The sequence below is a fragment of the Lampetra planeri genome, chromosome 5, assembly GCF_965212315.1.
Source record: "Lampetra planeri chromosome 5, kcLamPlan1.2.h2, whole genome shotgun sequence".
Classification (NCBI taxonomy): domain Eukaryota; kingdom Metazoa; phylum Chordata; class Hyperoartia; order Petromyzontiformes; family Petromyzontidae; genus Lampetra; species Lampetra planeri.
The window spans coordinates 8001133-8028313 of NC_136111.1; the positions used below are offsets into that span (position 1 = coordinate 8001133).

General features: G+C 43.3%; 1 protein-coding gene across 1 annotated transcript; it reads right to left on the bottom strand.

Moving 5' to 3' along the window:
* Window positions 1–92: 92 nt before the first annotated feature.
* Window positions 93–26719, bottom strand: LOC144718776 (uncharacterized). The gene is made up of 6 exons (XM_078594308.1): window positions 26286–26719; window positions 25117–25166; window positions 24185–24365; window positions 7553–7698; window positions 5336–5650; window positions 93–4524 (listed from the first exon to the last, which is right to left on the bottom strand). The coding sequence occupies exons 1-6, from the start codon at window positions 26300–26302 to the stop codon at window positions 4403–4405; spliced, it is 831 nt and encodes a 276-aa protein (XP_078450434.1). The 5' UTR covers window positions 26303–26719; the 3' UTR covers window positions 93–4402.
* Window positions 26720–27181: the final 462 nt, after the last annotated feature.

Here is a 27181-nt window from a genome sequence, read left to right on the forward strand (position 1 = left end):
GTCAGACTCGAGTCATGAATTTGATGACTTGCGACTCGACTTGGACTTGCATAACAATGACTTTGTCCCACCTCTGCTAAACACTCAACAACGCCAATAAACACGTTTTATTCACAAATACCTCTTCTTCATTACAAGATGCATGTGTAATTTAATATATTCTTTGACAATAAAACATGCTTTTAAAGATGTTCACACAATCGATAATACAGTACATTAACTAAGTTTAGTCTGTCAAGTCCAGCTGACTGACCAATGTTTCCCAAGCGGCATTTATTTAACTGCACAGACAGCACGGTGTGGCCTGTTCGGAAAACGGCACCGGGTCTATGAACATTGAGGAGTCTGCGAATACTGGGACCCAAACGTATAAATGATGCAGAAGTATCCAGAACATGACGAATTTATACTTTTCTGCTTTGGTGATATTTAAGCGTTCAGGTGGCAGACTGAATGCCACCCTCTTCTCTTCTGTCTATGACTCCCCAATGAAGTGCCTCTCTTCCCTGACGTCTCCTCCTCCTCTATCTACCATTCTCTCTGAACACAGCCTGAACAACCATATCTGTCTCATGTTCCCACTACGTGCACGTTCGCGTTGTGTGTACAGCGTTTTAAGATGTAGTCGCAGTACAGAGGAAACCGTACAGCCAACATACAGTCAACGGTCAAGTTAATATTTGACATGCCATTGGATGATTTGCAAGTACAATTCAGGCATAGAGGCTGCACGTGACGATTTAGAAGGGCTCTGTTATCATTCGCACTGCACTGCCATGGGAATGTGGAATTTCAGAGCGACATGGACTTCCCAGCATAGATATGCGCAACACCATTGGTCATTGGATCATAACAGCGTGTGAAAACGACGATATTTTAAGCTGTTAACATCTTCCACACGTGACGAAAAATATTCATGAAATAGCAAAACCTTGCAAAGTAGGAATCCTCCAAAAACAAACACTTTAGGATTTGTTGAGGCTGCCTCGGGTAAATAAATTACGACGCAATTAGGCGGATTACAAGTACGATTATAACGGAGTTAACAAGGTTTCCACAACTTAAATAAACACCACTTGGAAACATTAACCTATTTTGTGTTATCAGAAGACAATGTTATGCCCATGCCTGCACACTTTTTTGTGCAGCCGTGCGAGAGGAGCAATGGAGGTTGTCGCGGTTATGCTGCTGCCGAGTGGCTCTCTCGATCGTTTTCGGGTTGTAACACGTGCAGCGAAACATCGGACATCACGCCGCGCAACACGCGGCCAAGCCTGACGAAACACTGGCGAGCGATCGTGGATTCTCATCCTTCATGCCACGCAACAACAAAATGAGAGTTTTGATTAGTTTGTCGTTTCCATGGTGAACTCTGCAAACGTGGCTTTAGTAGCCAATTTGGCACACGCTTCACGGCAAATGGGTACGACGAAGAAAACAAAATCACGCAACTATGCAAACAGCTTCTTTCGCGGGCACGACAGTAATTGTGCGTGCACTCACACGCCCGGTTACGCAGCAGTTACCAAGCCGAAAACGGAGTGGTAATCCAGTATGTTGTGTGTGTGTGTGTGTCAAGTTCGATTCACCTTGCCAGTCATTTAATGAACTGTCAGGATTCGAGCTATGATTACACTGGTTACACTGTTTGAGACTAATTTCAGGGTGCTGATTCCAAATCTGATCTCAGATTTGCTCTATCACATCTAATTTTTAAGCGATCGGCATACTCCATTTTCATTGATTTTACCCGAAATTAACTGTCACTTATGATTGCAAGTTGTTGCGAGTCAGTGACTGCTTTAGTGTTAAAATGTGGTGCTGTATTTTTAGGATAGTGTGTTTATAATATCATTTTATGTAGATATCCAGATTTATTTAATATTTTTCTTCTGCAGTTTTTTATTAAAAATGCAATATTTGATACTTCACAAACCTGATGTGATAGACAAAAACTGATGCAGATTTGGAATCAGCACCCCAAAATTACCTTAAAACCGTTTTATTGCCAGAAAAAGTGTGTTGACCAGTGTTATGATTCAATAAATTTGTATTTGTCACTTGAATACTCATTTATTATATTTCCTGTTTCGTATTTTGTATTCCGTCACGTCTTGCTTGTTCCATTAGACAAAAATTCCACGAGTAGATGATTTGCAGGTAATTTACGTAAACAGTTAAGACATTTTTAAGATGCCGAAATCGATGTAGGTAACCCTAATCGATGTCAATCGATGGAACAATTTACATGCCCAGCACACAGCGCAACGTATCAGCTCCAGGGAGAGGCCACTCACCATAGGTAAAGCATTAGCAAGGTCTGACAGCCACGGCAGCCTTCACTACCATCACAACAACCGTTTGAGGCCATTCTTATTCATGAAGGCCACTGACGTCGAGATTTTTCTTTTTCACTCACGAAGCATATTAAAAACCGTTGTGTTAAATCGACCGAATTGCTTTATATAGACTGACATAATAATACAGTATTCTCATGCAATGTCTTATAAAAGATACATTAAATGTCCACATCTAAGGGCCCCTGTACAGTCCAGCTTTATACACTGACCGGTCTTCTCTATGAAAATGCAAATAAAACCGTTACCTGTTGCTGCTGCACTAATCTTATTTGTGTATACAGTCATACCTCGGTATACGGCCGCTTTAGAATACGTCGAATTTGGTATACGTCGTGTTTTGACGAGAAAAAAATGTCTTGGGATACGACGTCTTGCTTGGGATACGACGCGCTTGCTAGAACTTGTATGGGTCGGGATGAGTCACCGCGTACCCACGTAGACCCCATTCACGACTCCTCCCCTTCCTCACCACCATCCTCGTAGGCTATCAACTCCTCTCAGCAAGGTAAAGTGATGTTACATTTTATTAAAATTTATTTTGATTTATGCATTTATTTTAATTTATGTATGCATTTTAGTAATAAGTAGTGTCTAAATTATTTTATACAACCCAATTAAAGTATAATATGCCATATAAAATATAATTTCTTATACTCTGGAATGGATTATTTCCTTTCCCTTTATTTCTTATGGGAAAAATTTGTTTGGTATACGTCATTTTCGGTATAAGTCCTACCTTCTGGAACGAATTAACGACGTATACCGAGGTACCACTGTATATTTAAACGTGGATTGTATTTCTGAGGGCAGGCGTTTGGAATGTCTTGTGGTAAAGGAGCACGAAGCCACATTGCATCCAGACCCCTAAACCCTTCTAGATGCAAGCAAAACATAACAAGGACAGGTTTTCCTAGATTTATGCGGTAGTAGTAGATGCGTTCCAAAAAAAGGGCACACAAAGCGAAACCGCACAAGGATACAGCTGCCTGCCGAGTAGCGTGTACAGTACACGCACACAATGTTTCCCACGTCCGACCGCATAGCCGTGAAACCGCATATAACGAATTTTGGGTATAAATATACAGCGCAAAATCGCACAAACCGAACCCGCATAATGCGAGGAAAATCTGTAGCTCTTCTCTTTCAGACGCATCCCTAGGCTGCGTGTCCTGGGAACACAATATCAGTATGTAGCTGCAAGATAACATCCGTTTGAGTTTTGGGTCACATCTTTAAGTTTCAGGACAATGGGTTGAGAGTTGTGCAGTGAGCCCAGGATGAAAACATTTCTAGTTTCCTGAAACCGAGTGAGAGTCCAGGCAATATCTCGCGACGTCATACGGAATTATAACCGGTCTTGCGTCAAAGTTTACACCAAATACTCGTGGTATATAATAACAGTATGCAAAATTCAGTACTAAGCTGCTCTACAGACTCTAACAAAAATCATTCAAACTAAGTTATTCAGATGATTTTCAACCACGTGCAAAAAAAAACCGTGCTATTAAAATGGAATAAAGGGCTTTCACTGTTAAACCGTGCCTCAGATTTCAGCTGTGGCCGGTCAGGGCAGCCAGGGAAAAGCCATGGCAGGTGAAGTTGACTTCGGCGGTGGTTCAAGTCAGTCTAGAAGCCACGTTTTAGGCCGTCGCTGCAGGCAAGTAGCAGTCACCTCACAGCGGGCTGTGGCAATCTCTACGGTAGCTTGTATGGCAGAGAGTGCACTCGTGGCAAGTCAGGTTAGCTTATATCAGACCATACCTAGTGAGGCATGGCGGGTCTTGTATATGTTGAGTAATGGCAAGTTGAGTTGCACTTGGGCTGTCAGTGGTAGTAGCCCTTGGCAGTTGAATGGGTCAGTGGTTGTCCCAGACAAGGCCATGGTTCAGTGGCAGACTGTGACAGTGATTGGTATTTGGAATGGCTCAGTCGCAGACCGTGGCAAGTGGAATGGCGTAGTGGCTGACTGTGGGACAGTCCATGGCATGTGGAAAGAGTCAGTGGCTGGCGGCTGTGGCAGGCCGTGTTGGTCCGTGGCAGTTTCACGTAGAGCCGGGGTGGAGTGGCGTCAGCTTGGCTCGTTTCGAGAGGCCAAGACGCAAGGTCGGACCTGGCGATTGGTTTGTTGTGCCCGGTGACAGGCCATTGTTTTTACTCGCTGGAGCTGTAATTGAGCAGAAAAGGAAATTCAGATGTGAAATATTTTGATCGCATGACGGGTGGTTAAAGGGTGTTGTTGGGGTTAGGTTAGGAGAGTAACACATGCTAACTCACGTTTAATATTTTTTAAGTCATCATTATTTTTGCCGTGGCATGGAGAAGCCTTCGTCCATGAGTGGATAATCAAAGGACTGCAAGCTATCGGGGGTTTAAAAACAAAAAATTCTATTTACTCTTGAGGATTACACATATTTAGTTGCCAAGTGACCATTGACTCCTCCAAAGTAATTAGAATCATGTCTTTATTTGGAGTCACAATTCGATTCGAAAATATATTCTCTTTTTGCATCTCTTTTTGTGTTTTCTGCCTCCTTTAAAGAGTTTTGTCTGCACCATTAGCATATCGTACGTATCATCAGACATTCTCTATCCACTGCTAGATGAAGGCCTCCCCAAACTCGCCACCCCTCACGCTCACACAACAATTAATCTAGCACACACTCCGATATCCTCGCTCCATCTCCGCAGTGGATGGCCTAGTGTTACCGCTCCGTCGCGAGTCTCGCATATGAGGTAATAACACTCAGCACTGCCACGTCCAGACCATCTCGCAGTCTCACACCTACATCACCTGGAAAGCTCTGGTGGTCATCACTTATCAAGGTACTAAGCAGGCTCAAACTCCTACTGAGCTTCCTAGACCCAGTCGAGATCAGGCACATTCATTGATGGTTTCATCGTGGGAAAACGTGCAAGAAATGCGAGTTAGAAACACGTGTGCTTGTGCCAGTCGTGGTCCGATGCTTTTTCCTTACCTGGAGGAACCCACTTGGGTTTACGCGATGCCGTGGCACGAGCTGTGACACCGGCTTTATTGACGACAGGCGGGGGGGGGCTGCGTTTCGGTGATTGTCGAGGTGCAGGATCTGGCCCGACATCCGCCCTGGCTCCACGTGCCGCACCCTTTGTTCTGCTGCCCCTGGCCACGGCTGCTTTGGTCCCTCTCCTGTCGGCGGCGGTGGCGGCAGCAGTGGCCCTGGGCGCCTTGGACCTCCTGACGGGCTTCTTGTAGTCGCTGCCATCGCTGTCCGACTCCCCAGCAGACTCGGAGGACTCGCCCGTCTCTTCGTCTGATGCGGCGTGACGCGATCGAAAATATAATTCGGAGGAACAAATACATATAAAAAGGTTTAAAAACAGAGTAATGTTTTATCATATACAAAATTGGCTTGCTCGTTGTGGTCATTGCATTGTGGTCACTGTAGTTTCATATTTCTGATCGATCACAATTACTTTCCAACTCAAAATAAAACCACGTGTTCCAAAATAGTCATGGCACATATTGAATGTTTGCCAAATATTACTTTAGAAAAAAAATTCAGGAACATAATATGTACATTAGGCATAGTACGATAGTAATAGTGCTGCAGAGTCAACTTAAAATATTTTTTCTCACTAATGATGCTGCAGCATCACAAGATACATCCCAGAACACACAGCCTACGTGTGTAATTGCAAGGTAAGAGCTGTTTGATGTAACGGTTGTGCGGATCCTTAACTAACTGACTACTTCATCCCACATCTTAAAATGTGGTTGCATTTAGACACGAAGTATCCGGACTATAAAAACAAATAAAGAAGACAATGTAGGAAAAAGCCAGCAGGAGAATTTGGTGCAGAAGATGCAGACCTGTTTGGTTTGCACAGAGGGCAACAAATCAGCATCATCAGTGGCCTTGCACGGCCATGTAAACTAAACTACTTTTTTTTAAATCCTTTATATTAAGTTCGCGTGCTTGCTTGCTTGCTTGCGTGCTTGCTTGCTTGCTTAGGACCGTGCAAATCTTTCGGTCGTTTTTTAACCCACTTCCCGTGATCCAATCGAGCTGACATTTTCCACACAGACTCGTTGTGCCAGACAATTATTGTTCGTGAAAAAAAATTCCCAAAAATTTACACTTTTTAGGCAAAAAAAATTTATTTTACATATATTCAAATAGAACGCATTCATGGCTTTGGCTGAACGTCAGAGTGTAAGAGCCCAGAGCGTAACCCCTCCACAGGCCGTGGCGGAGTAGCGCAGTTGGTAGCGCCCTCGCTTCCCATGCCAAAGGTGGCGGGATCGATCCCCGCGTCCTCCACAGGCGAATATATTTTTAAATCCTTTATATTAAGTTCGCTTGCTTGCTTAGGACCGTGCAAATCTTTCGCTCGTTTTTTAACCCACTTCCCGTGATCCAATCGAGCTGACATTTTCCACACAGACTCGTTGTGTGACAATAAATTTTCGTGAAAAAAACAAATCCAAAATTTTACAGTTTAGGGAAAACAAATTAAATATTTAATTACCAATTGCTTAATGGTGGCAGACAATCATCTGACGCATAGGTGGCAGCCATCTCAAGCCAGAGGACGAGAGGACTCTAGCCGCCACGCATATAAAGGATTTATAGTGAAAAACGTTGTTTTTACGGGTTTACTTGTTATCAGGTAAGGCCCACTGAGCTTTTTATCTCTTCTTCAGAAGCTACTTCGTTATCACAAATGATAGCTCAAGCAAGTGGCTTATTATCATGTGGAAATGTATAGCAGTCAAATATGCATGTTGATTTTAAATGTGGAGGGGAAAACCGGAGGACCTGGAGAAAAATCAACGTGACCACGGGGAGAACATGCAAACTCCAAATATACAGGCATCAGTGTCGGGATCGAACCCACGACATCCTGTGTACCAGGAAAGGTAGTTAAAAAATCTCGCCATCGTACAAACACATAGATTCCTCGTATAGCCATTCACAAGCTATTGTGGCAACTGCTGTTAGCAAGGACCTATGAAGATCGGCACAACACACGTGGGGGTGGATGGCCAGCACCATGCCTGGATTTGCACCAGGTACTCATTTGCGGCTCAGTCGACCTAGGAGAGGCCCTGGACTGGTTCATATAATCGTTACTGGTGTTGGCAGTGAGCACTATACATGTCCACACACGTGTAAACATACAGAAAGCCACAAATCTGCAGAATCTCATACCGGGTGCGTCGTCAGTGTTGACGTTGGCACTGCCCATGGCTTCCTGTGAACTCTCCCGCGAAGACACCGCGATTTCCGTCTGATCACCAGCGAGGGCAAGGACCTTCTTGAGGTCCCTCTCAAAGAGACGCTCATCCAGGGATGGTCTGCGCAGAGTGGCGCAAAGTGCGATTGCAAACGACGACAATGCACATAAGTTGGTGTGGGCAACTGCACAGTGGCTTGTGTGGGCAGTGCAATAATGTTATAAATAAAAGGTTCATCTTCTTGGTTCTTTCGGTAAAGTCACGTAGAAGGGAAGTAATAAAATAATAAAAATAAAACATAATAAAACAATTCTCACGACGTTTCGGCCACAACGCAAGCAGCCGTCCTCAGGCGAAGAATGAGAACATTATCAAGCTAGGAGCTTATATAGGTGTAGCGAGGAGGAGCGCCTTAACAAAAGAATGTGCATATGAAGAGGAATTTAGCATACCAATGGGCAATGCATAGGAGGTGGGCGGAGGGGTTTCAAAGTCGCATTATGCCCATGCATTATGCAGGATCAACAGCACCACGGGGGGGCGCAAGGAACAGCGTTAATAAAGGAAAGGAATGTTAGTGATATGTAGCTGCATTTGCCAAACAACCACGTAGAAAACCAAAGTGAAAACTACATAAAAAAAAAAACTAAAATATAAACTGATACTTACTATACTCTACAATAAGCTGAGTTACTAACAACAAATAATAAATTACAATTCTACGTCGTAAGAAGTATATAATATACTTCCATCTAAACTTTATTCTCTTAGCATATACAGTACTATATACTGCCATAGATAAACCCAACATTAAATTATATACTGTATTGCTGTAAACCACCCTATACTTTATACATTTTAATATAACACTATGTATTATTTAACTCACCCTAATGTGTATCGAAATGGTTTATTACGTCCTTCCAATGATTGCTAAGCCTGAATCCATCTTCTCGGTTAAAATTGTCTCTGTGTTTGTATATGTGGATCGCCTCATGAACGAATCTCTCATGATAGCCAGATGGCTTGCAGAGAACCTCCGTCTTGGAGAAGTCAATGTCATGTGAGCCCACTGAGTTGTAACAGTGGTCTGCCACGGCTGAGGTGTTTGTCCTACCGTGTTTTAGATCAGCTTTATGTTCACGAATGCGGTCTGAGACGTGTCGTTTGGTTTCCCCAATGTAACTGCTACCACAGAGGCAACTTAGTTTGTAGACGCCAGGGTACTGTATGTCTGGAATCACATCTTTTACAGACGGTACCAGATCACGGATTTTATGTACTGTGTTGAATCGGACCTGGATCTTGTGTTTAATCAGGATTTTGGAGATCTTTTTTGTGACCCCAGCAATGTAGGGTAAGGTGATGGTCTTGAAAGGCTCCTCAACAGGATCTTTCTTGATGGTTGGAGTGATGGCTTTGCGGATTGTGTAGTCGGAGTAACCATTAGCTTTAAGAGCTTGGCGTACGTGTTTGAGTTCACTGGAAATGTGTTCATGGTCGGAGATGCATTGGGCTCTATGATATAGAGTCTTGATGAGGGAATTCTTCTGGGATGGATGGTGGTGGGAATCCGGTTTTAGATAAGCATCCGTGTGGGTGGCTTTCCTGTAGACAGAGTGGCTCATTGAACCATCAGGTCTCCTTTTGATTAGGACATCCAAAAAGGGTAGCTTGCCATCATTTTCGACTTCCATGGTGAATCTGATGGCTGGGTGTATGGAATTGATGTGGTCGAGAAATTGGTCTAGAGCAGGCCGGCCATGTGGCCAGATGACAAAAGTGTCGTCTACGTATCTCTTCCATAAGGTCGGGCGTAGAGTGGCAGTCTGGATGGCGTCCGTCTCAAATTTCTCCATGAAGATGTTGGCTACAACCGGAGATAGGGGGGAGCCCATTGGGGTGCCCTCAATTTGCTTGTAGAAGGTTCCATTCCAGGTGAAGTATGTATTGGTTAAGCAGTGTCTCACCAGGGGGGGTACCCCAGCATTTAGTCCTTGATGAACCAAGTCTTCAATGATTGCGATGGTGTCAGGCACAGGCACCTTGGTGAACAAGGAAACCACATCAAAACTGACAAGCAGGTCGTCTGGGGACAGGGCAATCCCCTTGATTGTCGATACCAGGTCAGTAGAGTTTAGTACTGCAGAGGTGGTTTTTCCAGTGAAAGGCCGTAGGATTTCGGACAAAAAACGAGCCAGTTTGTAAGTGGGGGAGTTGATAGTAGAGACAATGGGACGAAGAGGTGTATCTTCTTTATGTATCTTTGGCAAGCCGTACAATCTTGGTGGCCTGGCTGCAGAAGGTTTCAACGAGAACTGTTTGGTCTGATCAATTAATGCGGTTGAAGCAGAGATGATGTTGTTGGTTTTGGAGACGAGGCTGTTGGTGGGGTCTCTTTTTATTTTTGTATAGCTGCCATCGTTGAGTAGTTCTTGAATTTTGTTGTTGTATTCTATTTTGTCCATGATGACAGTGGCATTGCCTTTGTCGGCTGAGAGGATGACAACGTCATCCCTCTTTTTTAATTGAGCTAATTCAAAACGCTCATCTTTGCTGATGTTGCTAGCTGGCATCTTAGCGTTTTTGAGGGTTACAGAGATTTCAGATCTTGCTACGTCTGCAGCGATGTGACTCAAGCCCTTGAGAGCTACATCTACTCGAGCAATTATATCATTAACTGGTATGTGTCTAGGTGTGACTGCAAAGTTTAGTCCTTTAGCTAAAACGGATTTCAAACCTTCAGAAATAGGACTGTTACTGCGATTAATTACGACTTTGTTAACATCTAGCTTTTCAATGTGTGGGTCCGGTTTCTTGTTTGAGAGGCGGTTGAATTTGGAAATCAAGTTGTCCTTACATTTAGTCGACATAGCCGCAGCTGAAGAGGCAGTCATTTTTTCCACGTGTTCCCAATCCGATGTGGACATTGTTGCACTCAAAGATAAGTGTGATTTGTAGAGTGTCTTGTCTAACTGATCTAGTTCGGTGCGCGTAAGTCTGATTTTCTCTGAGATAAGAGCTAAGCTAGTTCTAGACAGAATTCGTTTCGCATTAGAAGAAGTTACAGCAGCAGATGTTAGTGTAAATGCGTTTGGTATTACCTTAGAGTCGCGGCATCTCTTCAGAAAGGTGAGAGACTCGATTAGCTGAGCCTTCTTATCCCGGAGCTTGTTGAAGGATCTCAAAGTTATGTGGAAACCCTCCCCGTAGAGGCGGTTAAATTTCGATTTAAAGCTTTCGTGACTGCAGGGATTCATCTTCTTGGTTCTTAGAGTCGCGGCATCTCTTCAGAAAGGTGAGAGACTCGATTAGCTGAGCCTTCTTATCCCGGAGCTTGTTGAAGGATCTCAAAGTTATGTGGAAACCCTCCCCGTAGAGGCGGTTAAATTTCGATTTAAAGCTTTCGTGACTGCAGGGATTCATCTTCTTGGTTCTTTCGGTAAAGTCACGTAGAAGGGAAGTAATAAAATAATAAAAATAAAACATAATAAAACAATTCTCACGACGTTTCGGCCACAACGCAAGCAGCCGTCCTCAGGCGAAGAATGAGAACATTATCAAGCTAGGAGCTTATATAGGTGTAGCGAGGAGGAGCGCCTTAACAAAAGAATGTGCATATGAAGAGGAATTTAGCATACCAATGGGCAATGCATAGGAGGTGGGCGGAGGGGTTTCAAAGTCGCATTATGCCCATGCATTATGCAGGATCAACAGCACCACGGGGGGGCGCAAGGAACAGCGTTAATAAAGGAAAGGAATGTTAGTGATATGTAGCTGCATTTGCCAAACAACCACGTAGAAAACCAAAGTGAAAACTACATAAAAAAAAAAACTAAAATATAAACTGATACTTACTATACTCTACAATAAGCTGAGTTACTAACAACAAATAATAAATTACAATTCTACGTCGTAAGAAGTATATAATATACTTCCATCTAAACTTTATTCTCTTAGCATATACAGTACTATATACTGCCATAGATAAACCCAACATTAAATTATATACTGTATTGCTGTAAACCACCCTATACTTTATACATTTTAATATAACACTATGTATTATTTAACTCACCCTAATGTGTATCGAAATGGTTTATTACGTCCTTCCAATGATTGCTAAGCCTGAATCCATCTTCTCGGTTAAAATTGTCTCTGTGTTTGTATATGTGGATCGCCTCATGAACGAATCTCTCATGATAGCCAGATGGCTTGCAGAGAACCTCCGTCTTGGAGAAGTCAATGTCATGTGAGCCCACTGAGTTGTAACAGTGGTCTGCCACGGCTGAGGTGTTTGTCCTACCGTGTTTTAGATCAGCTTTATGTTCACGAATGCGGTCTGAGACGTGTCGTTTGGTTTCCCCAATGTAACTGCTACCACAGAGGCAACTTAGTTTGTAGACGCCAGGGTACTGTATGTCTGGAATCACATCTTTTACAGACGGTACCAGATCACGGATTTTATGTACTGTGTTGAATCGGACCTGGATCTTGTGTTTAATCAGGATTTTGGAGATCTTTTTTGTGACCCCAGCAATGTAGGGTAAGGTGATGGTCTTGAAAGGCTCCTCAACAGGATCTTTCTTGATGGTTGGAGTGATGGCTTTGCGGATTGTGTAGTCGGAGTAACCATTAGCTTTAAGAGCTTGGCGTACGTGTTTGAGTTCACTGGAAATGTGTTCATGGTCGGAGATGCATTGGGCTCTATGATATAGAGTCTTGATGAGGGAATTCTTCTGGGATGGATGGTGGTGGGAATCCGGTTTTAGATAAGCATCCGTGTGGGTGGCTTTCCTGTAGACAGAGTGGCTCATTGAACCATCAGGTCTCCTTTTGATTAGGACATCCAAAAAGGGTAGCTTGCCATCATTTTCGACTTCCATGGTGAATCTGATGGCTGGGTGTATGGAATTGATGTGGTCGAGAAATTGGTCTAGAGCAGGCCGGCCATGTGGCCAGATGACAAAAGTGTCGTCTACGTATCTCTTCCATAAGGTCGGGCGTAGAGTGGCAGTCTGGATGGCGTCCGTCTCAAATTTCTCCATGAAGATGTTGGCTACAACCGGAGATAGGGGGGAGCCCATTGGGGTGCCCTCAATTTGCTTGTAGAAGGTTCCATTCCAGGTGAAGTATGTATTGGTTAAGCAGTGTCTCACCAGGGGGGGTACCCCAGCATTTAGTCCTTGATGAACCAAGTCTTCAATGATTGCGATGGTGTCAGGCACAGGCACCTTGGTGAACAAGGAAACCACATCAAAACTGACAAGCAGGTCGTCTGGGGACAGGGCAATCCCCTTGATTGTCGATACCAGGTCAGTAGAGTTTAGTACTGCAGAGGTGGTTTTTCCAGTGAAAGGCCGTAGGATTTCGGACAAAAAACGAGCCAGTTTGTAAGTGGGGGAGTTGATAGTAGAGACAATGGGACGAAGAGGTGTATCTTCTTTATGTATTTTTCGATTTAAAGCTTTCGTGACTGCAGGGATTCATCTTCTTGGTTCTTTCGGTAAAGTCACGTAGAAGGGAAGTAATAAAATAATAAAAATAAAACATAATAAAACAATTCTCACGACGTTTCGGCCACAACGCAAGCAGCCATCCTCAGGCGAAGAATGAAACACCCCAAGCTTGGAGCGTATATTTAAGCTGGGTTAGAGGGGGGGGAGGTGGGAAGAAGAGCGCCTAAACAAAATAATTTGCATATCAAGAGGAATTCAGCATATGGAAAATGCGTAGGAGGTGGGCGGGGGGGGTTCCAAATCAATACTATGCCCGTGCATTATGCAGGATTAGCAGCATCAAAGGGGGGGGGGGAAGGGGGGGAGCATTAACAAAGGAAAGGAATGTTAATAGTATGTAGCTGTAGTTACTAAACAACCACGTAAAAAACTACAGTATAAACTGCATGACAAACTAAAGTATAAACTACATAGCATCATCAGTAAACTTACTATACTCTACAATAAGCTGAGTTACTAACAGTAAGTAATACATGAAAAATTCTACGTTGTAAAAAATTATATAATATGCTTCCATCTAAACTTTATTCTCTTACATCACACGCGTCTATACCGTACTATATACTTCCATAGGCAAAACCAACATTCTTTATGTATCTTTGGCAAGCCGTACAATCTTGGTGGCCTGGCTGCAGAAGGTTTCAACGAGAACTGTTTGGTCTGATCAATTAATGCGGTTGAAGCAGAGATGATGTTGTTGGTTTTGGAGACGAGGCTGTTGGTGGGGTCTCTTTTTATTTTTGTATAGCTGCCATCGTTGAGTAGTTCTTGAATTTTGTTGTTGTATTCTATTTTGTCCATGATGACAGTGGCATTGCCTTTGTCGGCTGAGAGGATGACAATGTCATCCCTCTTTTTTAATTGAGCTAATTCAAAACGCTCATCTTTGCTGATGTTGCTAGCTGGCATCTTAGCGTTTTTGAGGGTTACAGAGATTTCAGATCTTGCTACGTCTGCAGCGATGTGACTCAAGCCCTTGAGAGCTACATCTACTCGAGCAATTATATCATTAACTGGTATGTGTCTAGGTGTGACTGCAAAGTTTAGTCCTTTAGCTAAAACGGATTTCAAACCTTCAGAAATAGGACTGTTACTGCGATTAATTACGACTTTGTTAACATCTAGCTTTTCAATGTGTGGGTCCGGTTTCTTGTTTGAGAGGCGGTTGAATTTGGAAATCAAGTTGTCCTTACATTTAGTCGACATAGCCGCAGCTGAAGAGGCAGTCATTTTTTCCACGTGTTCCCAATCCGATGTGGACATTGTTGCACTCAAAGATAAGTGTGATTTGTAGAGTGTCTTGTCTAACTGATCTAGTTCGGTGCGCGTAAGTCTGATTTTCTCTGAGATAAGAGCTAAGCTAGTTCTAGACAGAATTCGTTTCGCATTAGAAGAAGTTACAGCAGCAGATGTTAGTGTAAATGCGTTTGGTATTACCTTAGAGTCGCGGCATCTCTTCAGAAAGGTGAGAGACTCGATTAGCTGAGCCTTCTTATCCCGGAGCTTGTTGAAGGATCTCAAAGTTATGTGGAAACCCTCCCCGTAGAGGCGGTTAAATTTCGATTTAAAGCTTTCGTGACTGCAGGGATTCATCTTCTTGGTTCTTAGAGTCGCGGCATCTCTTCAGAAAGGTGAGAGACTCGATTAGCTGAGCCTTCTTATCCCGGAGCTTGTTGAAGGATCTCAAAGTTATGTGGAAACCCTCCCCGTAGAGGCGGTTAAATTTCGATTTAAAGCTTTCGTGACTGCAGGGATTCATCTTCTTGGTTCTTTCGGTAAAGTCACGTAGAAGGGAAGTAATAAAATAATAAAAATAAAACATAATAAAACAATTCTCACGACGTTTCGGCCACAACGCAAGCAGCCGTCCTCAGGCGAAGAATGAGAACATTATCAAGCTAGGAGCTTATATAGGTGTAGCGAGGAGGAGCGCCTTAACAAAAGAATGTGCATATGAAGAGGAATTTAGCATACCAATGGGCAATGCATAGGAGGTGGGCGGAGGGGTTTCAAAGTCGCATTATGCCCATGCATTATGCAGGATCAACAGCACCACGGGGGGGCGCAAGGAACAGCGTTAATAAAGGAAAGGAATGTTAGTGATATGTAGCTGCATTTGCCAAACAACCACGTAGAAAACCAAAGTGAAAACTACATAAAAAAAAAAACTAAAATATAAACTGATACTTACTATACTCTACAATAAGCTGAGTTACTAACAACAAATAATAATTTGAGACGGACGCCATCCAGACTGCCACTCTACGCCCGACCTTATGGAAGAGATACGTAGACGACACTTTTGTCATCTGGCCACATGGCCGGCCTGCTCTAGACCAATTTCTCGACCACATCAATTCCATACACCCAGCCATCAGATTCACCATGGAAGTCGAAAATGATGGCAAGCTACCCTTTTTGGATGTCCTAATCAAAAGGAGACCTGATGGTTCAATGAGCCACTCTGTCTACAGGAAAGCCACCCACACGGATGCTTATCTAAAACCGGATTCCCACCACCATCCATCCCAGAAGAATTCCCTCATCAAGACTCTATATCATAGAGCCCAATGCATCTCCGACCATGAACACATTTCCAGTGAACTCAAACACGTACGCCAAGCTCTTAAAGCTAATGGTTACTCCGACTACACAATCCGCAAAGCCATCACTCCAACCATCAAGAAAGATCCTGTTGAGGAGCCTTTCAAGACCATCACCTTACCCTACATTGCTGGGGTCACAAAAAAGATCTCCAAAATCCTGATTAAACACAAGATCCAGGTCCGATTCAACACAGTACATAAAATCCGTGATCTGGTACCGTCTGTAAAAGATGTGATTCCAGACATACAGTACCCTGGCGTCTACAAACTAAGTTGCCTCTGTGGTAGCAGTTACATTGGGGAAACCAAACGACACGTCTCAGACCGCATTCGTGAACATAAAGCTGATCTAAAACACGGTAGGACAAACACCTCAGCCGTGGCAGACCACTGTTACAACTCAGTGGGCTCACATGACATTGACTTCTCCAAGACGGAGGTTCTCTGCAAGCCATCTGGCTATCATGAGAGATTCGTTCATGAGGCGATCCACATATACAAACACAGAGACAATTTTAACCGAGAAGATGGATTCAGGCTTAGCAATCATTGGAAGGACGTAATAAACCATTTCGATACACATTAGGGTGAGTTAAATAATACATAGTGTTATATTAAAATGTATAAAGTATAGGGTGGTTTACAGCAATACAGTATATAATTTAATGTTGGGTTTATCTATGGCAGTATATAGTACTGTATATGCTAAGAGAATAAAGTTTAGATGGAAGTATATTATATACTTCTTACGACGTAGAATTGTAATTTATTATTTGTTGTTAGTAACTCAGCTTATTGTAGAGTATAGTAAGTATCAGTTTATATTTTAGTTTTTTTTTTTATGTAGTTTTCACTTTGGTTTTCTACGTGGTTGTTTGGCAAATGCAGCTACATATCACTAACATTCCTTTCCTTTATTAACGCTGTTCCTTGCGCCCCCCCGTGGTGCTGTTGATCCTGCATAATGCATGGGCATAATGCGACTTTGAAACCCCTCCGCCCACCTCCTATGCATTGCCCATTGGTATGCTAAATTCCTCTTCATATGCACATTCTTTTGTTAAGGCGCTCCTCCTCGCTACACCTATATAAGCTCCTAGCTTGATAATGTTCTCATTCTTCGCCTGAGGACGGCTGCTTGCGTTGTGGCCGAAACGTCGTGAGAATTGTTTTATTATGTTTTATTTTTATTATTTTATTACTTCCCTTCTACGTGACTTTACCGAAAGAACCAAGAAGATGAATCCCTGCAGTCACGAAAGCTTTAAATCGAAATTTAACCGCCTCTACGGGGAGGGTTTCCACATAACTTTGAGATCCTTCAACAAGCTCCGGGATAAGAAGGCTCAGCTAATCGAGTCTCTCACCTTTCTGAAGAGATGCCGCGACTCTAAGAACCAAGAAGATGAATCCCTGCAGTCACGAAAGCTTTAAATCGAAATTTAACCGCCTCTACGGGGAGGGTTTCCACATAACTTTGAGATCCTTCAACAAGCTCCGGGATAAGAAGGCTCAGCTAATCGAGTCTCTCACCTTTCTGAAGAGATGCCGCGACTCTAAGGTAATACCAAACGCATTTACACTAACATCTGCTGCTGTAACTTCTTCTAATGCGAAACGAATTCTGTCTAGAACTAGCTTAGCTCTTATCTCAGAGAAAATCAGACTTACGCGCACCGAACTAGATCAGTTAGACAAGACACTCTACAAATCACACTTATCTTTGAGTGCAACAATGTCCACATCGGATTGGGAACACGTGGAAAAAATGACTGCCTCTTCAGCTGCGGCTATGTCGACTAAATGTAAGGACAACTTGATTTCCAAATTCAACCGCCTCTCAAACAAGAAACCGGACCCACACATTGAAAAGCTAGATGTTAACAAAGTCGTAATTAATCGCAGTAACAGTCCTATTTCTGAAGGTTTGAAATCCGTTTTAGCTAAAGGACTAAACTTTGCAGTCACACCTAGACACATACCAGTTAATGATATAATTGCTCGAGTAGATGTAGCTCTCAAGGGCTTGAGTCACATCGCTGCAGACGTAGCAAGATCTGAAATCTCTGTAACCCTCAAAAACGCTAAGATGCCAGCTAGCAACATCAGCAAAGATGAGCGTTTTGAATTAGCTCAATTAAAAAAGAGGGATGACGTTGTCATCCTCTCAGCCGACAAAGGCAATGCCACTGTCATCATGGACAAAATAGAATACAACAACAAAATTCAAGAACTACTCAACGATGGCAGCTATACAAAAATAAAAAGAGACCCCACCAACAGCCTCGTCTCCAAAACCAACAACATCATCTCTGCTTCAACCGCATTAATTGATCAGACCAAACAGTTCTCGTTGAAACCTTCTGCAGCCAGGCCACCAAGATTGTACGGCTTGCCAAAGATACATAAAGAAGATACACCTCTTCGTCCCATTGTCTCTACTATCAACTCCCCCACTTACAAACTGGCTCGTTTTTTGTCCGAAATCCTACGGCCTTTCACTGGAAAAACCACCTCTGCAGTACTAAACTCTACTGACCTGGTATCGACAATCAAGGGGATTGCCCTGTCCCCAGACGACCTGCTTGTCAGTTTTGATGTGGTTTCCTTGTTCACCAAGGTGCCTGTGCCTGACACCATCGCAATCATTGAAGACTTGGTTCATCAAGGACTAAATGCTGGGGTACCCCCCCTGGTGAGACACTGCTTAACCAATACATACTTCACCTGGAATGGAACCTTCTACAAGCAAATTGAGGGCACCCCAATGGGCTCCCCCCTATCTCCGGTTGTAGCCAACATCTTCATGGAGAAATTTGAGACGGACGCCATCCAGACTGCCACTCTACGCCCGACCTTATGGAAGAGATACGTAGACGACACTTTTGTCATCTGGCCACATGGCCGGCCTGCTCTAGACCAATTTCTCGACCACATCAATTCCATACACCCAGCCATCAGATTCACCATGGAAGTCGAAAATGATGGCAAGCTACCCTTTTTGGATGTCCTAATCAAAAGGAGACCTGATGGTTCAATGAGCCACTCTGTCTACAGGAAAGCCACCCACACGGATGCTTATCTAAAACCGGATTCCCACCACCATCCATCCCAGAAGAATTCCCTCATCAAGACTCTATATCATAGAGCCCAATGCATCTCCGACCATGAACACATTTCCAGTGAACTCAAACACGTACGCCAAGCTCTTAAAGCTAATGGTTACTCCGACTACACAATCCGCAAAGCCATCACTCCAACCATCAAGAAAGATCCTGTTGAGGAGCCTTTCAAGACCATCACCTTACCCTACATTGCTGGGGTCACAAAAAAGATCTCCAAAATCCTGATTAAACACAAGATCCAGGTCCGATTCAACACAGTACATAAAATCCGTGATCTGGTACCGTCTGTAAAAGATGTGATTCCAGACATACAGTACCCTGGCGTCTACAAACTAAGTTGCCTCTGTGGTAGCAGTTACATTGGGGAAACCAAACGACACGTCTCAGACCGCATTCGTGAACATAAAGCTGATCTAAAACACGGTAGGACAAACACCTCAGCCGTGGCAGACCACTGTTACAACTCAGTGGGCTCACATGACATTGACTTCTCCAAGACGGAGGTTCTCTGCAAGCCATCTGGCTATCATGAGAGATTCGTTCATGAGGCGATCCACATATACAAACACAGAGACAATTTTAACCGAGAAGATGGATTCAGGCTTAGCAATCATTGGAAGGACGTAATAAACCATTTCGATACACATTAGGGTGAGTTAAATAATACATAGTGTTATATTAAAATGTATAAAGTATAGGGTGGTTTACAGCAATACAGTATATAATTTAATGTTGGGTTTATCTATGGCAGTATATAGTACTGTATATGCTAAGAGAATAAAGTTTAGATGGAAGTATATTATATACTTCTTACGACGTAGAATTGTAATTTATTATTTGTTGTTAGTAACTCAGCTTATTGTAGAGTATAGTAAGTATCAGTTTATATTTTAGTTTTTTTTTTTTTTTTTTATGTAGTTTTCACTTTGGTTTTCTACGTGGTTGTTTGGCAAATGCAGCTACATATCACTAACATTCCTTTCCTTTATTAACGCTGTTCCTTGCGCCCCCCCGTGGTGCTGTTGATCCTGCATAATGCATGGGCATAATGCGACTTTGAAACCCCTCCGCCCACCTCCTATGCATTGCCCATTGGTATGCTAAATTCCTCTTCATATGCACATTCTTTTGTTAAGGCGCTCCTCCTCGCTACACCTATATAAGCTCCTAGCTTGATAATGTTCTCATTCTTCGCCTGAGGACGGCTGCTTGCGTTGTGGCCGAAACGTCGTGAGAATTGTTTTATTATGTTTTATTTTTATTATTTTATTACTTCCCTTCTACGTGACTTTACCGAAAGAACCAAGAAGATGAATCCCTGCAGTCACGAAAGCTTTAAATCGAAAAATAAAAGGTTGCTACTTAATATTCTCAGGTTTTTTCGGTAAAGTCACGTAGGTAAAACATTAAAAGTAATGAAAGTAAAATAAAAACAAAACAAAAATAAAAATAAAATTCACGACGTTTCGGAGGCAACACAAGTCTCCGTCATCAGGTGGGACCGTCACAGCCAGATTAGCTGCATCAAGTGAAGCAATGATTCAAAATGTAATCCCTTATAAGCAAGTTGAAGGGGGGGAGGAGAGGGGGGGGGAGTTCATCAGAATGTGGTAGCCAATGAATGGAACGTATCGGGAGGGAGGGGGGGTGGGAGGGGGAGGGAGCCAACAAAACATTTGGCGACGGCTTGGACGCGGCTGCTGCGCACGCCAACACAATGGGCAGAAAGGGGGGAGGGGAGGTCTGATACACATGATAGAACAAAGGAACGAAAATGCCCATGTTTATACCAATGCAGGCTGAAAAATGAAGAGAGTACTGTTAAAAATAACTGGGGATGTTAACACTCGGTGAAGTAAATTAAAATAGTGCCTGTCAGATAAGATGGTCCAAAAAGTGTAATTAAGTCTTTTTTGCGTGGTTAATAACATCTTTCCAGTGATTACTGAGTTTGTACCCATCATCACGGTTGAAATTATGTCTGTGTTTGTATATTTGTATGGCTTCGTGTACAAACCTTTGATGGTAGCCAGGAGGCTTGCAGAGAACCTTGGTCTCGGAAAAGACAATATCATGAGAGCCCGCCGAGTTGTAGCAATGATCGGCAACGGCCGAAGAATCAGTTCTGCCGTGTTTCAGATCTGACTTGTGCTCGCGGACACGATCAGCAACATGACGTTTTGTTTCTCCAATGTAGCAATCACCACAAATGCAACTCCATTTGTAGACTCCAGGATACTGTAAGTCAGGAACGACATCCTTCACAGATGGAATCAGATCACGGATTTTATGCACTGTGCTGAATCGGACTTGGATCTTATGTTTGTTTAGAATTTTGGAGATCTTTTTGGTCACGCCTGCTATGTATGGTAACGTGATAGTTTTGGTCGGAGTTTCATGTGGTTGTTTCTGTGTGGTGGGAGAGACAGCTTGGCGGATAGTACGGTCAGAGTATCCGTTCATCCTGAGGGCCCGATGTACATGTCTTAATTCATCAGTCAGGTGGTGTTGGTCAGAAATGCCATGGGCTCTGTGGTATAGCGTTTTGATGAGAGAATTCTTTTGAGATGGGTGGTGGTGGGAATCCGGTTTCAGGTAGGAATCTGTGTGGGTGGCTTTCCTGTAGACAGAATGTCCCAAGGATCCGTCAAGCCTCCTCTTAAACAGAATATCCAAGAATGGTAGTTTACCGTCTTTCTCCACTTCCATGGTGAATCTGATAGATGGGTGTCTAGAATTGATGTGGTCCAAGAAGTGGTTCAATGCTGGGAGGCCATGTGGCCAGATGACGAAAGTGTCATCCACATATCTCTTCCACAGGGAAGGACGCAGGGTGGATGTCTGGATGGTGTCTGATTCAAACTTTTCCATGAAAATGTTGGCTATAACTGGTGACAAGGGGGAGCCCATAGGGGTACCCTCATTCTGTTTGTAGAAGGTGCCATTCCAGGTAAAATAGGTGTTGGTGAGGCAATGCCTAACCAGCGCAGGTACATCAGAATTCAATCCCTGTTGGACTAAGTCCTCAATTATTGTTAGGGTGTCCGGTACTGGGACTTTGGTAAACAAAGATACTACATCAAAGCTGACGAGAATGTCATCAGGAGATAGTACCATGTCCTTAACCATAGAGACTAATTGGGTTGAGTTGAGTACTGCCAATTAGTCTCTATGGTTAAGGACATGGTACTATCTCCTGATGACATTCTCGTCAGCTTTGATGTAGTATCTTTGTTTACCAAAGTCCCAGTACCGGACACCCTAACAATAATTGAGGACTTAGTCCAACAGGGATTGAATTCTGATGTACCTGCGCTGGTTAGGCATTGCCTCACCAACACCTATTTTACCTGGAATGGCACCTTCTACAAACAGAATGAGGGTACCCCTATGGGCTCCCCCTTGTCACCAGTTATAGCCAACATTTTCATGGAAAAGTTTGAATCAGACACCATCCAGACATCCACCCTGCGTCCTTCCCTGTGGAAGAGATATGTGGATGACACTTTCGTCATCTGGCCACATGGCCTCCCAGCATTGAACCACTTCTTGGACCACATCAATTCTAGACACCCATCTATCAGATTCACCATGGAAGTGGAGAAAGACGGTAAACTACCATTCTTGGATATTCTGTTTAAGAGGAGGCTTGACGGATCCTTGGGACATTCTGTCTACAGGAAAGCCACCCACACAGATTCCTACCTGAAACCGGATTCCCACCACCACCCATCTCAAAAGAATTCTCTCATCAAAACGCTATACCACAGAGCCCATGGCATTTCTGACCAACACCACCTGACTGATGAATTAAGACATGTACATCGGGCCCTCAGGATGAACGGATACTCTGACCGTACTATCCGCCAAGCTGTCTCTCCCACCACACAGAAACAACCACATGAAACTCCGACCAAAACTATCACGTTACCATACATAGCAGGCGTGACCAAAAAGATCTCCAAAATTCTAAACAAACATAAGATCCAAGTCCGATTCAGCACAGTGCATAAAATCCGTGATCTGATTCCATCTGTGAAGGATGTCGTTCCTGACTTACAGTATCCTGGAGTCTACAAATTGAGTTGCATTTGTGGTGATTGCTACATTGGAGAAACAAAACGTCATGTTGCTGATCGTGTCCGCGAGCACAAGTCAGATCTGAAACACGGCAGAACTGATTCTTCGGCCGTTGCCGATCATTGCTACAACTCGGCGGGCTCTCATGATATTGTCTTTTCCGAGACCAAGGTTCTCTGCAAGCCTCCTGGCTACCATCAAAGGTTTGTACACGAAGCCATACAAATATACAAACACAGACATAATTTCAACCGTGATGATGGGTACAAACTCAGTAATCACTGGAAAGATGTTATTAACCACGCAAAAAAGACTTAATTACACTTTTTGGACCATCTTATCTGACAGGCACTATTTTAATTTACTTCACCGAGTGTTAACATCCCCAGTTATTTTTAACAGTACTCTCTTCATTTTTCAGCCTGCATTGGTATAAACATGGGCATTTTCGTTCCTTTGTTCTATCATGTGTATCAGACCTCCCCTCCCCCCTTTCTGCCCATTGTGTTGGCGTGCGCAGCAGCCGCGTCCAAGCCGTCGCCAAATGTTTTGTTGGCTCCCTCCCCCTCCCACCCCCCCTCCCTCCCGATACGTTCCATTCATTGGCTACCACATTCTGATGAACTCCCCCCCCCCTCTCCTCCCCCCCTTCAACTTGCTTATAAGGGATTACATTTTGAATCATTGCTTCACTTGATGCAGCTAATCTGGCTGTGACGGTCCCACCTGATGACGGAGACTTGTGTTGCCTCCGAAACGTCGTGAATTTTATTTTTATTTTTGTTTTGTTTTTATTTTACTTTCATTACTTTTAATGTTTTACCTACGTGACTTTACCGAAAAAACCTGAGAATATGAATCATTGCAGTCACGAAAGCTTCAAATCTAGAATTAGTTGCTACTTAACATGATGGAGCAGGTGGAAGGAGGGAATCCAAACTAGGCATGCAAGGAATTGCCCTCCTGATGGATGAATGAATTGTCATGATTTAGGATTGCAATTCGGCTCAAGAATCTGTTCTTTTGTTACCATTGTAGTGAATGTAGCGGCTACTAGTGATTATAGGAAACAACTGCGAACCCATGAGATATAACATATACAATCCAAAAAACGCTAAACTGGAAAAAATGACGAGGCGATGCACTCCGCCTGGTGAGCGTTCCAAAGGGACATGTCTTTATCTCACGACATGATGTAACGGCACAAATTATAATGTACTCTTTGAAATGTCTTGTAAGCATATCGTTCATTTATTAGTTTCACTGTTGTTATTACCTTTCATCTCTTGCTGTTTTTGCTGCTGTGTTCAAGGCCGTGTCTTGACTGGACTTCTTGGTTCCGATCAAGGCCCTCTTTTCAGGCTTTCTCTTTGCCTTGTCGCCATCTCCATCGTCAGAATTGGTCACCACCCGAGATCTTTTGCTTGGCGGAAGAGAGGCCGATGAGAAATCATCGTCTGTGGTAATGTAACACACACGCACACGGACACATTGATGCGTGCACATCGCAGGGTTGTTAAACCGATAACCATTTTCAGAATCAAATCGCGGTTATGAAAGTTAGGAACTGGCAATTGTTTACAGTGGGATTCTAGTGAATGCATTGACTGGCACGTGCGGACGTACAGTGGCACCATACCCTTGTGCGCACCTCCGATTAGCAAGGTTGGCTACGTACGGTGCGAAAAAAGCTCAACATACAAACGTGCACACAACATACAAAAGGTAAAGGTGCAACCTTACAATCACTTGCTGGTGGAAAGGGCCTCCACAAGAAGCAGCTGTAAAGAGTAAAAGGCCGACTCTTCCATGCTGGTCAGACACATTGGTAGAGGTGGAAAAGTGCCCACATTTTCCTCGACCACACGCGATCAAGCGCGGTGGACTCATTTACCCCGCTGGGCAGAAGAGAGGTCCTCAGGGGATTTAAGAAACTTGCCACATTTTTTTTACTTGCCGTGCCGGGATATGGAATTGAACTTCTGGATTGCAAGCCTATCGTGCTAACCATTGCACCACGGTAGCTTCCCTTGTGGATGGATCTAATGTTATTTAACTTTGACAATGAAATATGACTTTTCATTATTTAAATAAGCGAACGAGTCAATGACCATAATAACAATATAATAATCATAACCATCACTACTGTCCATCACGTCATCTGCCCATAAACATCATGTATATATAGATATCCCACATTCTACTCACCGTCGTCTTCAAAGTCCTTAGGCTGAGTGTAATCAACTGCTTTCTTGATTCTGCAACAATCATTGGGATAAAAAAACACAATTCAAGATTAATTAAGGAATAACTCACGTTATTACGTACACGGAATTCACGAGCCTACTTGCTGTACTGCCAGAACACCTGTGGCCACTGAATTACGACACAATGCGAAGCAAGTTGCCAATCAATGACATTGACGCCGCATTGAAACTCGTCATAATCGATGAACATGACACGGAGCCCACCAACAACTCTCCCAACTGATCCGACGCACCAATGTCATCGATTGATCATCAACGTGACGCAGCGTTTGGCCACCATCGGTCAATCAACATCGATGCGCCAAACCAATCGCATCTCCGATGAGCGACGTACGGCGCGAAATAAGTTCAACGTACATGCGTAATGAATTAAGGACGATCGATGAACATTACACCGTGCCAATAATGTAGGCGAGCCGTGTATACATCTACTAAAAGTTGCCAATGAATGTATTGTTCATTAACAGTGTCAAATAAGCGATTCACGTTGTAAATCAATTAACCGTGCCAGTGAATCAATAATCAGTGGCAATTAATCAAGTTACAGTGGCAATGAAGTAACAGTGCCAATCGATTAAGTGTTAATTAACAGTGCCAAAGAGTTAAGTGTCAATTAATTAACAGTGCAAATCAATTAACACAAGCGTGGTCACATCTACGCCTCTATGTAAGGAACGAAACAGGTGGACTTCTCCACATATCTGGCAGTCGCCTGATGAAGCTGGTTGTATTTACTGTCGAAACGTCGTTCTTAGTTTGTAAATGTTGTGGCTTGGCTCTCCAACACACCGGTGTGCTGTACTAGTATACTACACTATACACCACACTATACACTACACTACTATACACTATACCACACACTACACTACTATACACTACATTATACACTACTATACACTACACTACTATACACTACACTATACACTACACACTAGTGTTGTACCAGTGACGAATTGGCACGTTCTGTTTACGTGACAACCCTTACTGGTTGGCTGTGTCGGGTGGTGGAGGGTTTTAACGACACATTTATACGTTTACGCGATCTAACCCCAAAAAAACCTCTTATTATGAATTAACACCGAGCTCACAGAGACACTGCCGCTCACGTACCTGAGTGATCGGGACATATCGATTCAAGTTAAAATCCGCTCATCCCCCCCCCCGCCCCCCCCCCCAATAAAACAACCACGACGCAACTAATTATGCCGAGCAATCCAACTCTTAATTAATTAGCGCTCATTCATTAATTGCCGCAGCTCGGCAGAACTTCGCGTTCGCTTCAGGCGGTGAAGGCAAAGAAAGAGGGCCCTGCCTGCCTTTCGGTCACGGCGCATGAAATAAAAAAAAAACGCGGATAAGAACCGCGGTTACGACAGTAACAATAGCGATGAGGGTATTTTCCCTCAAACGTGAGGGAAGTGAACGTTAAATATTAATAAAATATAAACATTTAGTGATTAACGCGTTGCGGAGTTGGCGCGAAAGCGGCTTTGCAACACACGGGGGCGAGAAGCCGCCCGTTTCGACGAAAGCAGTTTCGTCACGACGCTGATTGAGTGGTGGTGGTCACGGTACAATTTAAAAACCTACGTTTACAATATCGTAAGTATTGATTTAATCTCGTTTAAAATGTGTACAGATAAATAATTAATGTTTTGGGGGGAGGAGATGTTTTAAAATATGCAAATGTTGTGTATTGCGTCAAGTAAGGCATAAATATCGGGTGAATGTGTTAACGAATGCGGTACACGAATGATCGGTTGGCAGCGTCTTATCCACGTGGTTGGGCGAATGAATGAATGGGTGGATGAGTGAGTTTATAATGAATGAATTCATGGATTGGATTGGAGTGAGTTCATTATTAATGGATAGGTAATACATAGCATGGAAGGGTGGGTGAATTGGTGAATTAATATATGGTTTGATGACTGAGTTAGAAAAAGAAAGTGATTGATCAATTTCATAGTTGGTATGCATTCATGGTTGAAGGAATTGCGATCAATAAA